The 13,785-nt window shown below is 40.7% G+C and overlaps 1 protein-coding gene across 4 annotated transcripts; it reads left to right on the top strand.

The window, feature by feature from the left end:
• Positions 1–3,802: 3,802 nt before the first annotated feature.
• lingo4b (leucine rich repeat and Ig domain containing 4b) lies at positions 3,803–13,370 on the top strand. Of its 4 annotated transcripts, none has more exons than XM_047031763.1 (3): positions 3,803–3,839; positions 10,763–10,868; positions 11,168–13,370. In XM_047031763.1, exon 3 carries the CDS (start codon positions 11,180–11,182, stop codon positions 12,989–12,991), a length of 1,812 nt encoding a protein of 603 aa, XP_046887719.1. In that variant the 5' UTR covers positions 3,803–3,839; positions 10,763–10,868; positions 11,168–11,179; the 3' UTR covers positions 12,992–13,370. The 4 variants fall into 4 exon arrangements, with proteins under 4 accessions (XP_046887719.1, XP_046887710.1, XP_046887701.1 ...); XM_047031754.1 differs by lacking the exon at positions 3,803–3,839 and adding an exon at positions 3,958–4,287; XM_047031745.1 differs by lacking the exon at positions 3,803–3,839 and adding an exon at positions 9,392–9,500.
• Positions 13,371–13,785: the final 415 nt, after the last annotated feature.

Genomic DNA, 13,785 nt, shown 5'->3' with positions numbered 1-13,785 from the left:
CATTCAGATCCTCCCAAATATACTGAAAAATATGGAATGCTTTATCGTGCTCTGAACTGTGTGCATTTTTTACTGACCAGTTCAGAGATTAATACATTTAACACCAGAGGGTTTAAAATCCATGTTTTCATTCCAACAGATTATAATGTGTACCCTATTTCAATCCAAGCCCAATCTTGTTTTTTATTAAAGGAAAAGCTATTTGCTTTTGTCTTTTGATTCACGAATGCTTTGTACTGTTTGCTCTCCCTATTAATTGTGTTGAAGAGAAAATGGAGATTCGGAATGGAAGATTGTGGAACCCATCCCCTCGTATTGGGATAGTATAGAAGTTAAGGAAAATAAACAATGTGAATACATTCATATTTTTTGCATTTGTATTCGTAAACATCTCTCAAGGTCCTATTTTTCAGTCAAGGGGAATGTATTCACCTAGAATACAAATTGGATTACGCATACGATTAAAAAAAGCTATAGACCTTCACCTTGTTTCACCTTCACTGAACCAGACAAAGGCTGTAGATCGCTTCTGAGAGATGGAGACCTAAGGCCCGAAGAAGAAGTGAACTCAACTATGGTCCCTGAATACAGAACATCTAGAGCCAGGAGGTCAAAGAAGGAACCTCAGGTCCCAGCCCATCAGAATCAGAATCAGATTTATTCACCAATTAAGTTTGGTTATCGTCAATACCATAGGCCGTCTGTGTTGGAGCAGGGAGCCAGATGGCAAGATTTACTCAGGTAGATGCAAGCCAGAAAGTACCTTAAAGTAGGGTAGGAATGGATATATTACAACAAAGCGGTTCAAGAGAGATTTTCCGGTCAGAACCTGGGAATATTTTCATCTCCAGGTGATCTCCTACCAAGAGACAAGCTCAAGGAAAAGGAAGTGAGGCAGAATAGGACTGCAATTCATTCAGAGTATCCCTGTGAACACTAGCATATTTTGAGACATTGCTTAGACTTTACATGTCTGCCTCCTTGTGGCATCAAGATGGTCCTGCTTTAAAAAAAGAAAGAAGTAGGGGTGCCCTAGTAACTCACAGGATATGTGTCTGTATCGTGTAGACTGAGGCCTCATCGCAGCGGCCTTGCCTCACATCTGGCTTTGGCCCTTTGCTGCATATCTCCACCTCTCTATCGCTCCCCACCTTTCCCGTCAAACTTCACTCCAAGTCTGTGTCATAAAGCATAACAAATGCAGATTTCTTAAGAAAGGAGGTTATATGATGCAGCTGCAGTTTTTCTTAGTTTCTTTTGTAGCTATTTCTCAGATCATCATTGAAATTCTCAAAACTACTTGTTCAACCTGTCCATCATCCAGTCATTTATGCATATCATAAAAGCAATTACTTATTATTATGAACAAATTGACAATGTTTTGTACATTCATGCAGTAGTTCATCCACTGCCCCCATAAATGACTTATTGATTGCTTGATTGACAAACAACTTCAACAGCTGCTTGTATTGGGTCGAGATCAGTTAAACCTGTTGTCTTGAAAACTCTTTTTATTTGGCATTATCGATTTTTTTCTTTAAGGACTAGTGCTCAGAAGAAAAGGCACTCCCTATTGTGCAAACATGGTGAAAAACAGTTTTGCCATTCCTCCCCCTGCATATTCAGTTTTTTCCATGGTAAATCTGCCAGGTGCTAAACTATCTTCAACTTTGCTCTTTAAGGATTAGTGGCCTAACACGAGAAGTGTTAGAGGAAGTGATGTTTGCCACATGGTTCTGTCTCCAACCATATTTTTAGACTAGGGTCAAACTCTCTCTGCTGCGATAAGAAAATTAAATGGGCAGGGAGACTGTGTCTAAGTGATATTCACTTTATTGCTGTGCCAATAATCTAAAGAATACTTGAATACTTATTAGGGTCCTTATTAGGGAAGCCACATGAGGAAACAGCTGAGGACTCAACACAGGGTTAAGAGCCTATTTGGAGTAGTATGCTTTGATACATGGGCCAGTATTAGTTTAACCTTTGGAACTCTAAAGAATTAAATCTGAGTTTAATGGCCAAGTAAACTTTTCCACATAAGATGCCTGGTTTGTATTGCTTTATGTTAGTATCTGCAATATTTAGCATGGTTTGTTGAAAACCAATGTGTGTGAAAAAACACAATGCACACAAAAAATATATATAAATAATAATAAAGTGAGAAACAAAAAACATGAGGTGTATTTAACAATGTTAAAAATGATACATGTCCAATCCATGAAAGAGCAGTAACTTCCTGGAATCCTACAGTTGTCAAACCCAAAGAATTTTCTCCCAATGTCACCATCAGACACATCACAAAGTGTTTTAGTGATATCCCTATGTGACCGGAGGACTTGTGTTTCTTTACCTTACCTCACTTTGGAGAAAGGAGTGTGCGTTGTTTTTGTTTTCGCCCTCTTTTCATTACGTAAAGAACATTTACCAATGGATTCAAGCCATCCAAAACAAATAATCCCCACGTAAGCTACATGGTTACAAAAACAAGTGCTGGCCCTTGCCCAAGCCAAGACGGACCAGATGTCTGTGGCAGCCACTACAAAAAGGAAGCCCCACAAAAAAACACAAATTCTTTACTTCCAACACAAGCAAAATAAATGGGAAAATGATCATTTGAAATAAATTGTATATTTGATAAGCGCCCCAGATATTCTTCGCATTGTTTTCAGAGGGAGACTAAGGTGAGAGGATTCATTATATGTTTATCTTTGGTCATGCTCAAAATGAATAAGTCAAATAAATGTAGTTTGTGGTAGGTATATAGGGCAGTTTTTTCAATAATTGAGTTTGGAGAAACTAAACTTCTCAGGGACAAAGGTGAATCTGTCTAATAAAAGGGAACTAGCTCCATCCTTTATTCATTTCAGACATCTTCCCCCCAGTGGCCAAATCTAATTAGACTGCTTTGGGTTGCCTCTGTCACCCCAAAACTCAAATGGATAGAACACCAAGTACAGACACAGATACAAGGTTACTCATATCCTTTTGTACAGGACAGTACATTATACTGTCCAAAGCACTGTGTGTACTCTCAGCTTTATTATGTCACCAGTGGACACCACTACAAACAACACTAACATATCTCAAATGCATTTTTGATCATCATCCCATTTGATCTAGATGCTTGATATAATATGTTCCAAAATAAACTCTGACAGAGCCCCAGGCAAGCTCCCTCAAATTAACACAGCCATGTGTTGTGTGTTGCTGAACTCCGTAACCTTCTGCACCTGCCTCAGTTTCAGACTCACTTTTCCTCTCTTCAGCTAGCAGATGCTATGTTCTGCTTCAGGGAAGAGAAGAACTACAAGCCTACCCTTCTACAACAAGCAAAGACTGGGCAAGCAAATGAGGATTCATTAAAACAGAATGTGAGGTTGTGCCCCAATCTACTGTTTACTGGTGGGAGTCAACATCACACAATTACCATGTCAACTGATGTAGCCTAGGTTTGTTATTCACTTTTGCATGTTCTTATGTAAATTAAAAGAAAATAGGACATTAGAAGCAAATCCACAACAACACATTTGATCCCCTCTCAATTGTGTTTCAGGATTGTGTTTACAGTTTGCATTGTCAATAAGAACACTTTTCAGTGAACTGGCTTCCTGCACAGGCTTACTACAACAAGCCTTAGTTCTCCATTTTAGATTCAGCTGGTGATCTAAATCCGGATATTTGGCTGACCCATGCACATTTGCCCATCATTCCCTTCAAATGTCGCTGTGCAGTAGTAATGTCCTGTCCTGGATTGGTTCCAGCACTTACTCAGTCTGCTGGATAAAATCACAAATCCTGTCAGAGGACTGACAGCACGGGGAGTTTACCATGGACGCGTATGTTGCCATTTGACCATGTTTTACCATGTTTGTTTTTAGCATTGCAGTAAGCTGTCCATTCATATAGTTAAACAGGTTGACTTGCTTGTAAGCTCAGTAGGATGCAAGGACGCATCACTGGTACGAGTGCAACGAAAGAGACAGCAAGGACGGGGCAAGAAGGCGGGCCTCAGAAAACGTCAGAAGTGAATAAAGAAGTCGACCTAAATAATTTTCAGTAGCGTACGCTAATTATCTAAACCCCCTCCCTTCCCCCGAGGATTCTGCAATAAATGAGGAAGGTGATGAAGAAGAATGACAAATTAAATTGCGCGGCGTTTCAAAGCAGATGTTTCAAAGTCTTATAAGTCATCAGCACCTGGACGAAATTGGTATTCGGAAGAAAGTATTTTGATTGAGTAATAACGATGACAACTTGTGAGTAACGTATTGAAGTCTGTGGCAGGTGAGTTTCGGTATTCTGTATTCTAGCCCATAATTCTCTTTTGAAATGTAGTTTTGTTGTTGTTGCTTTTTTAGATCTTTGTTGTAAGCTAATGTAGGTTATAACCTATTTATTCTTGATAGCTACGCCTTCCTAAACTTAGCTTCTGTTCAGTAAAAAAAAATATATATACGGGGCACCTGTGGACTGTAAAATAACCCATTAAAGTTATGACAACGTTTATGAATATTTCTATAGGCCTAAAAAAGCTAATAATGTTTGGGACAATGCTCATGGAGAAGCATGTTATAGGCTAGTGATCCAGGATTTGTACAGAGACTTGCTTAAACTAATTCATGCCACAGCTGTAACCTCATGTAATCTTCAGAGTACGTGCTGAAAATGGTGACTCATGTTCATGCTGTAGTCTGATGCATGTTTCAGTGTTAATCTCCTGTACTGTCTCTAGCCTTGATGGAGCTTGGTTACTATATTGTAAAACACAGGTTAATTGTGCTTAAAGGTACATCCGTTTTAATTGTCAAATAGGTGGATTTTCAAGTCTTGTTTATTTTGAAATTGAATTATACCTATAGGCAAATGCCTGTCACAGGTCACATAGTCCCTCTATCAGAATGTTCTAGCAATACTGATTGTATATAATGTCAACATTCCAATCAGCCATGGGAATTAGCTAGAATAATCAAATCCTTCAAATGATACAGGAAAATAGGTGACAGATATATGATGTAACCTACAATATGATACTTTCAGTTAAAAGAGGTTATTGAATATGAGGGTATCGTGTGTACGTTCTGCCTAGATGACAGATGAAAGCAGCAAATGACAACCATGAATTGCAGACTAGCGGTTGGAGCAGACTCAAGACCCAGTGAGAGGGCCAAGTGGAATATACTTGGAGATGAGCCAAATGGGCAATTTAATCTAGGTGTCTAAGGACACTATTTTAGTCTCTTTGTTGGAGAAGATTTATACTGACATTTGAATATACTGTATGTTACTCCTGGGCCTTAAGGAATCAGGTAAATGGCATTTTCTTGTTACCAGTGATTTTGTTTTCCATGGTCATTGTGTACAGCCAAGCTTTAAAATGGACTGACTGATAATTCGACTGTTTTGGGAGGCAACGTTGCTCACAGGCGCAGACCATTAGGAATGAAATATCTCATGGCCGTCTGTCCAGTTCCTGCTTTTAGTAGCCCATCTCTGGCCCCTAATAACAGGCTTATCTACAAAGCATTGAACCTAAAACCATTTAGAGACTCTTGCAAGCCCCCATTTTATGCTCATAGTTCGAGGGATTAAGACCATGATTTGGCTGTGAAAAAAAAAGAAAACTTTTGATTGAGGATAATGGACTTTTTTTTCACACCAACTCATGGGCTGGCAGTTTTAATAGAAATTGTTTTTTTCTCTCTCTCTTTTTTATATGTCATTCACGCAGTGTGGAACATAACCTATTTGGACGGATTGAGCTGAAACAATTCTAACCAGGACAGTGTCTGTTCCCTGCAGCATGTTGCAGAGCATAAACAAGTCTAACCAGGACAGTATCTGTTCCCTGCAGCATGTTTTCTGCTCTTCACTCAGGCACTATTCAGGAAGTAGTGCTCATTTGAAGTTCATCACTGATTTAGCCCTTCATAGCTAAATACCGTGACTTAATATGCATTATGAGAATGGTATAAGAGTCAAAACATGAGGACTTAAATGGCATAGTCCTAGGGATTATGCCAACAAATGCCTTTGGCCTCATACTACAGGAGTTTTCAAACAGCTCGGGGACTTGTATTCAAACACATTCTCTTATCAACCTTAATTAGATTACATCAACTTAACTAGTTATGTTTGCATATATTATTATCAAAGGCCAATTTATTATGTAAACAAAACAATACAGACTAAAACACAAGCCCAACTGAATTATTGACTCAAGGTCACTACATTAACAGTGACAGCAGAGCATAGCATTGCATGGAACTCTAGTAGCACTCTAAAGGCTTTCACTTACTCCTTACAGAGACGGCTCTGACACTTCAGCTTCAGCGTCATAATAGCTGGTTCCCTCAATCGGAATCAAGGTTGGATTGTGAGGCGCTCCTATCAGATTAGCAAGCAGGCCAGAAAGTGTGCCAAAGACAAAAAGCTCCACCTGTCTAGTAATATGGGGATTATGCATTTGAGGGCTCTTCTGTGAAAAATGTAGTACAAGCTTTTAAGGACACCAAAGTGGCTCAGCCTACATATTCATAGTATAGTATCAGATATAGCCTTGGCCCAAACACACAGGTTAAAGGGTTGAATATAGATGTTGTATAGCATGGCTTCAGTTGTTTACAGCATATTTTCTGGCAAAATAATTTTAGAATTATGAAATGTTCGTATGTGATTCAGTTTGCTTGAATCTGTTTAAACACCCGTCTTTCACTGTCAGACATATTTCTTTCCCCCATTTCACCAGTGAACCTTGATGGATCCAGCCCATCAAGGCTGTTAGCTAAAGCGAACTAATTTGTCATGTCACATCAGAGCTGCACTAAGACTAATTCCCTTTTCTCATTTATTTGGGCTATAATTAATATTGCAGACAGTGCACTTTGTGCAAGCAGTGAATTAACTGTTTCCTGCTTGCAATACAGAATTGTAATACAGGGTACCTTCCTACTCAATGTCTCTCATTAAAAAGAAAGATTGGAGTAGGCTTGTATCATGACAAATGTAGGCTCTGAACCTATTAGAATATGTCTAATGATAGGTGTGTAAGAACACACACCAGAACGTATTAACCTCCAAACTCTCAAAAAGCCCACAACGTCATACAAACTACATTGATGCGTTTTTTTCACAAACCATGACCTATATGTGCGCACACATACGCAAACACTGTACTTATGCCACTAAAGAAAATATAGCCTTGAATAACTTTACAATGATGCACTTATTGTTTGCATTCATCTTCCAAAAAAGCAATAAGAAAAAGCAAGAAGGACAGTAGGAGGAAGTTCACAGGAAATGGTAGCTGATTTAAACTGTTGTATTCTATTTTAGTTAATCCTATTTTTATTGCTTTCCTACAGGTACACCTGCACTTATAGATTAATGTTGTGTAATATTTAACTTGTTTAACTACATGCTCTTATGGTTTCTTCCCTTTAGCACTATTTTTTGGTTGTTCACAATATGTACTTCTTGTTTTTGACTACCCGCAATGCTGTGGGGCTATCTTGTTGTTATTATCAGTGACCTATGCACTTTGTAAAGTTCTCTCTTGGAAGTCGCTTTGGATAAAAGCGTCTGCTAAATGATTAAATGTAAATGTAATGTAAATGAAATCTTTATGTGAATATTATATATTTTTTTAACACTTTCTCCCTTCTCCTGGCTGACCCAAAGGAAAGAAAGGCATACTATAATTAAGGGATAATAACCGACGAGGTGTACATTATCACCTAATAATGGACACCCCTGCAGCCAATCAGAATCGAGTATTCACCCAGACCATGGTATAACAACTACAAATTGTACTGCTATTTCCCTCAGCCTAGCAGCTGTTCTGGTTACAAACTTTTTAATACACACTTGTAACACACTGGCGATCTCAGAGGCTGCTACATTGTAGCTGTTGCCATGGGCAATAAATAAAGTATTTTGAAGACACACACAACACAAGAAACCATATACAACATGCACAGAGTACTGTACATAGACAATCATCAGTCTGAGCGTGTGATCCTGATAGTTGTTCCATTTCAGCCATGCTAATTGTGGATTTGAGCCAAGCCCTTGTCTTTATCAATCTGAAAGGGCTAAGAATAGCATGTAGGCAAGGGTTAGAAAATGGAGCTGGCATTCACTGAAGTTTTTTGTGTAACCCCTTTGGGGGATCCAAAGGAAGAGGTGTGTGTGTTAATGTGGGATTGATGCTTGCCATGAATGTCTGCTTTGGATACCCATCACGGTGCTCCAAGTGAACCCAAAATGTTCCCCTCCTTAGAATAGGACAAAATACAGTTTGTCTTGAAATCAGTCAGTCTAGGCATCTTAAGAGATTGGAACACAGAACACCTATAATTTCAGAATTCAAATTGAAGACGGTGTTTAGGTTTTTCTTCAGTAGATGGTCAAATATGACCTTTGCGAGTCCATAGTGGGTCCTGTCCTTGGCTGTGCAGGCCAGGCAATGCTATGGTTTAACACTCTCTGATCTTTGGCATCTGTTCACTGTTTGATTTAACATGATGAGAGCTAGTCAGACTTGATGAGTTTTACGTGATAATGGAAAAGTGGAAAGCAGAGCATGGAAGTCTTTTAAAATGTAATAACATTGGGAAGATGTCCAAAGCCCAAACATTATGACTAGATCCCCTGATGGATTGTAGTTAATGTGCTATTACATCTGCTAAGAAATTGTTTGCCTTTGGCGTTGTGGCGATATGTTGTATAAGAGCTGGTCACTGCTTAGGTTTGGACCGATTTGGCGTTATGCAAAAGTTTTACTGAACATTGTTACCGGTCAAAAAAGCACTGTGCCATGAACCTGACAAACTAAAACAACAAAAAAGTTGCTGAACTGGAGAGACTCTATCAAGTATAGCAACAAGACAAGTTTTCCACAATATTTTATGTTTATGTAAATATACTGTAATGCAATACCACCACTGGTTTCAAACATTGATCTAAAATTAGAAATTAATTTATTCCCTCACTTTCTAATTTGGAAGGCAGGGTCAGCTCCCGCTGTGACCCTTTAGGTCATTGACTGCAATCTAGTTTGGTGTTGTTTGTGGAGCCTAGGAGGAGGAGGAATCCCATACCGCTGTGGTCAGAGGGCTCAGAGACTGACAACCCTGGCACATTCAGACACTCACCAGCCTGGGACCTTGCACACCTGCTAGTCTCTGTCTTTCGCAAGTCGACATCGGGGGATCAACACGTTTAATTTGCGTGAGCCCTTCCCAGTATTACATACAAAGTAAATACGGTGTTAGAAAGGCTGGGGGGAGGGGAGGTGTTCCAAACATTTGAACCCAAGTGGTGGATTATGAGTCAGTGCTTCCAGTCTCTATAAGAACCAATTGCGTGAATAGCAGGGGTGACACAAGATAGTGGTGCTCTGGGACTGTTGGCACACTCTGGCAGATGCAATCAGTGAGAGCAGACAGAGAGGAGCTATCTGTTAAATTGTGGCCCCTGAGAGATCTCCACCTCTACAGGTTTGACAAAAATTTTATATTTCTCACTAGACATACACATTTTGTACTTGAATCGATTTACTGGATTGATTACTAACGTGCATCAAATGTAGATTTTTGATCTGGGATCTACTATAGTGGTAATGTTTTTTCAATGTTTTTTCTGGTGACTAACCAAGGGACCAGCCTTGTTTCCTTAGATTTTACTTGATTTCATGTCTTGAATTTATATGTTAGAAATGCAATACAATGAGTCAGCTCATTGTCGTCTTTATAAACAACCATCGGTCTCACAACCACAGGGACAGACACTGCTTGAGACAGTGTACGGTCGTTTTTTAATTTCTATTTTCGAAAATGAAAATAACGAAACTAGACCTAATTTTTGTTTTGGATATTGACATGCAGTGCAAGTAGCCTGGTATCGCCAGACCAATTAGCAAATGTATGTTAGTCTGGAGCCTCTCAGTTCCTTTTCAACATCCAAGGTTCATTTATCAACTCCGAACAAAATGCCTCTGGATGCAATTGATAGATTCAATCAATCTTTTTTTTTTTTTTAAAAGGCCTCAAATATGTACCTCTTGTACAGTCATAGTAAACACACCCCATATCAAATACATGGTTGTGGTCCAGTACTTCTCATGCTGTAGGAGAATCTGTTTGAATGGAAGGGTGGCCAGACAGATCGGCTCGAGCAAACAAATCACAAGCTCGCAGTCTGGTCTGGTTCCCAGACCACAGTGCTTTCACAATGTTTGTGGAAAAAAAACGTGTATTGCAAATGTTGAATTGTATGGAATGTGGAGTTTTTTATATTTTAAATCAAGGTGCTGTTTATGTGGGTAAACAAATGCCCCCTGCCTTTTCATGTCTCTAGCCCTGACCTCAGTTGGCCTGTATGATGCAGATGCTTGGCCAAGGGGCAAAACTCCCATATCAACTGGTCCCTGTCAGGGCTGTTAGACACCATTAGCAAACATGGGCCTGGATGCATGATAGCATTTTCAGTGGTGGGTGCTTGAAACGTAAACTAAAAACCTGCCAAATATAAAGTGGGCTATGTTTTGTGCATTACAAATGTGGGCCAAAACTAATCACCAAATCATGACATCTGCTTTGCGCTTTACTTACCTACTTTTTCTTAATCCATTTTATTTATTTATTCATTTTTACATTTGTTTGTCTCAAATACTTTTCACATTTGTGCATTAATTGCTATATGTTCATTCATAGTTAGATTTGGCTGTTAAAACTAAAAATTCTAATTTTAATTTCTCCAGGTGATTTCTAAGGGCATGCTTTTAGCAGAAACAAAACTCCTTACTCCAGCCAGATTCCAACTTGACTACAACTGGTTATGAAAACCTGCACCTCTAGATTTAATTGGTGAGCCATTCATTAGTACCTTATTACAAAATATATTTGTATACATTTATAGACATAACAGACATATGAGATTTAACTTTAACAAAAGATTAGTAGAATTTTCTTTAAAAATTAAATTGTGCAGCAGAAGGATGTTGATTGTTTTCATCCGATGTCCTGTACAGCGTGGTGTTGGTTCTGGTTAGTATTAGCCACCTACTAGGTGGAAAGTATCGAGGTCTAGTTAGAAACAAAACACCTGCACAAAAAACGTAGTATTCCACTTTAACCTTTCATGTTCTTTGTGTTTCCTTTCTCAGGCAGGTGGAAAGATGTTTGTGGAGTCTGTCGTTCGATGGGGAGCATGGAGCATCCTGCTCCAGTTTGGATTGGGTGTGTCAGCGGGGTTTTGTCCACCTCGGTGTGCGTGTCGGCCTGACACTATGGAAGTGAACTGCTCAGGCAAACACCTAACCTCAGTGCCTGAAAGCTTACCCAGTGATATGAAGCGATTGGACCTATCCCAGAATAAGCTAAAGACACTGGGTCGTCGCCAGTTCTTGGGGCTCACCCAACTTCAGGAGATGGACCTGAGTGACAATGTCATCTCAATGATTGAGGTTGAGGCTTTCCAGGGCCTACAAAACCTCAGGATTCTTTGTATTAAGAATAATCGTTTAAAGATAATTCCAGTTGGGGTCTTTTCGGGCCTATTCAGTTTGCAATTCCTGGACCTCAGTGAAAATGAGATCCTGGTCTTCCTTGACTACACCTTCCGAGATATGGGGAACCTGCAGTTGCTGGAGGCTGGGGAGAATGACCTGGTTTTCATCTCCCAGCGAGCGTTCACTGGCCTGCAGAACTTGCAGGAGCTTAACCTGGACCGAAGCAACCTAACCTCCATCCCCACAGAAGCGCTGTCCCAGCTCCAGAGCTTGACACGCCTCCGCTTACTACGCCTCACCATCTCATCGCTTCCCAACAATGTCTTCCGCAGATTGCACCGCCTGCGTAGCCTGCTGATCTCCCATTGGCCCTCCTTGGACACGTTGGCCAGCAACAGTCTCATCGGCCTCAATCTGACCTCTTTGGTCATCAGCAGAAGTAACCTCAGCGCTGTTCCTTACTCTGCTCTGCGCCACCTCGTATACCTGCGCTATCTAGACCTGTCCTACAACCCCATTACCAGCATCCAGGGCAATCTGCTAGGGGACTTGTTAAGGCTGCAAGAACTGCACCTGGTTGGGGGAAACCTGCTGAGAATCGAGCCTGGGGCCTTCAGAGGACTCACTTACTTCCGGGTGCTCAATGTTTCCTCCAATCAGCTCACCACCCTGGAGGAAGGCGCCTTTCACTCCGTAGGAAACCTCCAGGTTCTCCGACTAGATGGAAACCCACTGGCATGCGATTGCCGTCTGCTCTGGGTCGTCCGGAGGCGGTTCCGCCTGAATTTTGATGGACGGCAGCCCACTTGTTTGTCTCCTGATATGGTACGAGAGAGGGAGTTCCAGGGGTTCTCGGAGAAGGAACTCCCAAGAGTGTTCATCTGCCGGCCAAGCCGCATCATAGACCGCAGAAGACAAGAAGCCAACATAGAGGAGGGCACCAACATACTGTTCTCCTGTAAGGCTGATGGTGATCCAGCACCCACAATCACATGGATTTCATCCCAGAAGACCCTTCTCTCTCCCACGGGCCGGATCAGGGTGTTGTCTGATGGGACTCTGGAGGTACGCTATGCCCAGGTTCAGGACAGTGGCATGTACCAGTGCACAGCAGGCAATGCAGCTGGCAACGACACCCTGTCTGTCAGCCTGCAGGTGAAGGGGTTCCCGCGAAATCGCACCATGCCCTTTTTTACCGAACAGGGCTGGATCGAGTCTTCCTTCCCACCCACTGCTAATTCCTCTGCCCAGGTGGCTAACCCATACCCATTTGATGCCAAGACATTGATCATAGCCACCACTATGGGCTTCCTTTCCTTCCTCAGCTCTGTGGCCATCTGCTTTGTCTTTATGTTCTTCTGGAGCCAGAGCAAAGGGCAGATCAAACACACGGCCACGATCGACTTTGTGCCTCGCGCCTCCATGGGGGGAGGAGGGGAAGGAGGGGACACTGGTAGGTTCACCATGAAGCTTATCTAAGTCCTCTTAGGAATGGACAAAAAGTAATACTGGGGAGCTTTATTGACTATTTATACCCTTCTGGATTGAGTACTTATTGCGAACACAAATTCACAATGCTCTATAGGAAGTGGTTCTACTTGTGATGATTCTGCCAGGGTATTTAAGGGAAGTAGATGAAAGATTTTCATCAGACATGTTACATTTTAAACAGTTATTTCAACGAACATGCCTCTTCACCTCACATTTTGACACTATCTAGTGATACAAAAGTAGAACACACTTATGAATGGAGCAAGTCTGTTTCAGGGTTGAAAAGATATATTGTGTTTTCTACATTTAATTTTTGTTGCAGCATAAAGTTTGTTCAAATTTTTTTTTTTTTTTATAAAAGCATTAAGATATACAAACGACAGCAATTTTAGATGAAGGATTAGACCAAACATATCAGGTTTGCCTGGTTAATACTGTACAAGTGATTTGAGCTTTATGTACAGTTTGCTCTTGCCAGTACAGGTCAACCAAACATAGCCCTTATGACACCCACAAGGGAGACCTTCAGAGACTGCATTCTTAGGATTTTGTAAGGCTCTATGAGACAATTATGCAAACACATGACTGTAGCTAAAAGCCTATAAGTAGCTACATTAGATGTATACGATGATGTACCGTAGCCAAATAGTTAATGCTAACTTCAAGGTAACATTTAGTCACTGCTCATGTTTTGACTAGTCTATCTAGTATTAAGACTATTACAAGCATCGTGTTTTTTTGAAGACATAATTTGTGTGTGGATACTTAAAATTGTTGTCCTC

Source organism: Hypomesus transpacificus, chromosome 2 (assembly GCF_021917145.1).
Source record: "Hypomesus transpacificus isolate Combined female chromosome 2, fHypTra1, whole genome shotgun sequence".
Taxonomy (NCBI): Eukaryota; Metazoa; Chordata; class Actinopteri; order Osmeriformes; family Osmeridae; genus Hypomesus; species Hypomesus transpacificus.
The sequence above is the reverse complement of the archived record's forward strand: the minus strand, read 5'-3'. Positions and strand labels throughout refer to the sequence as shown.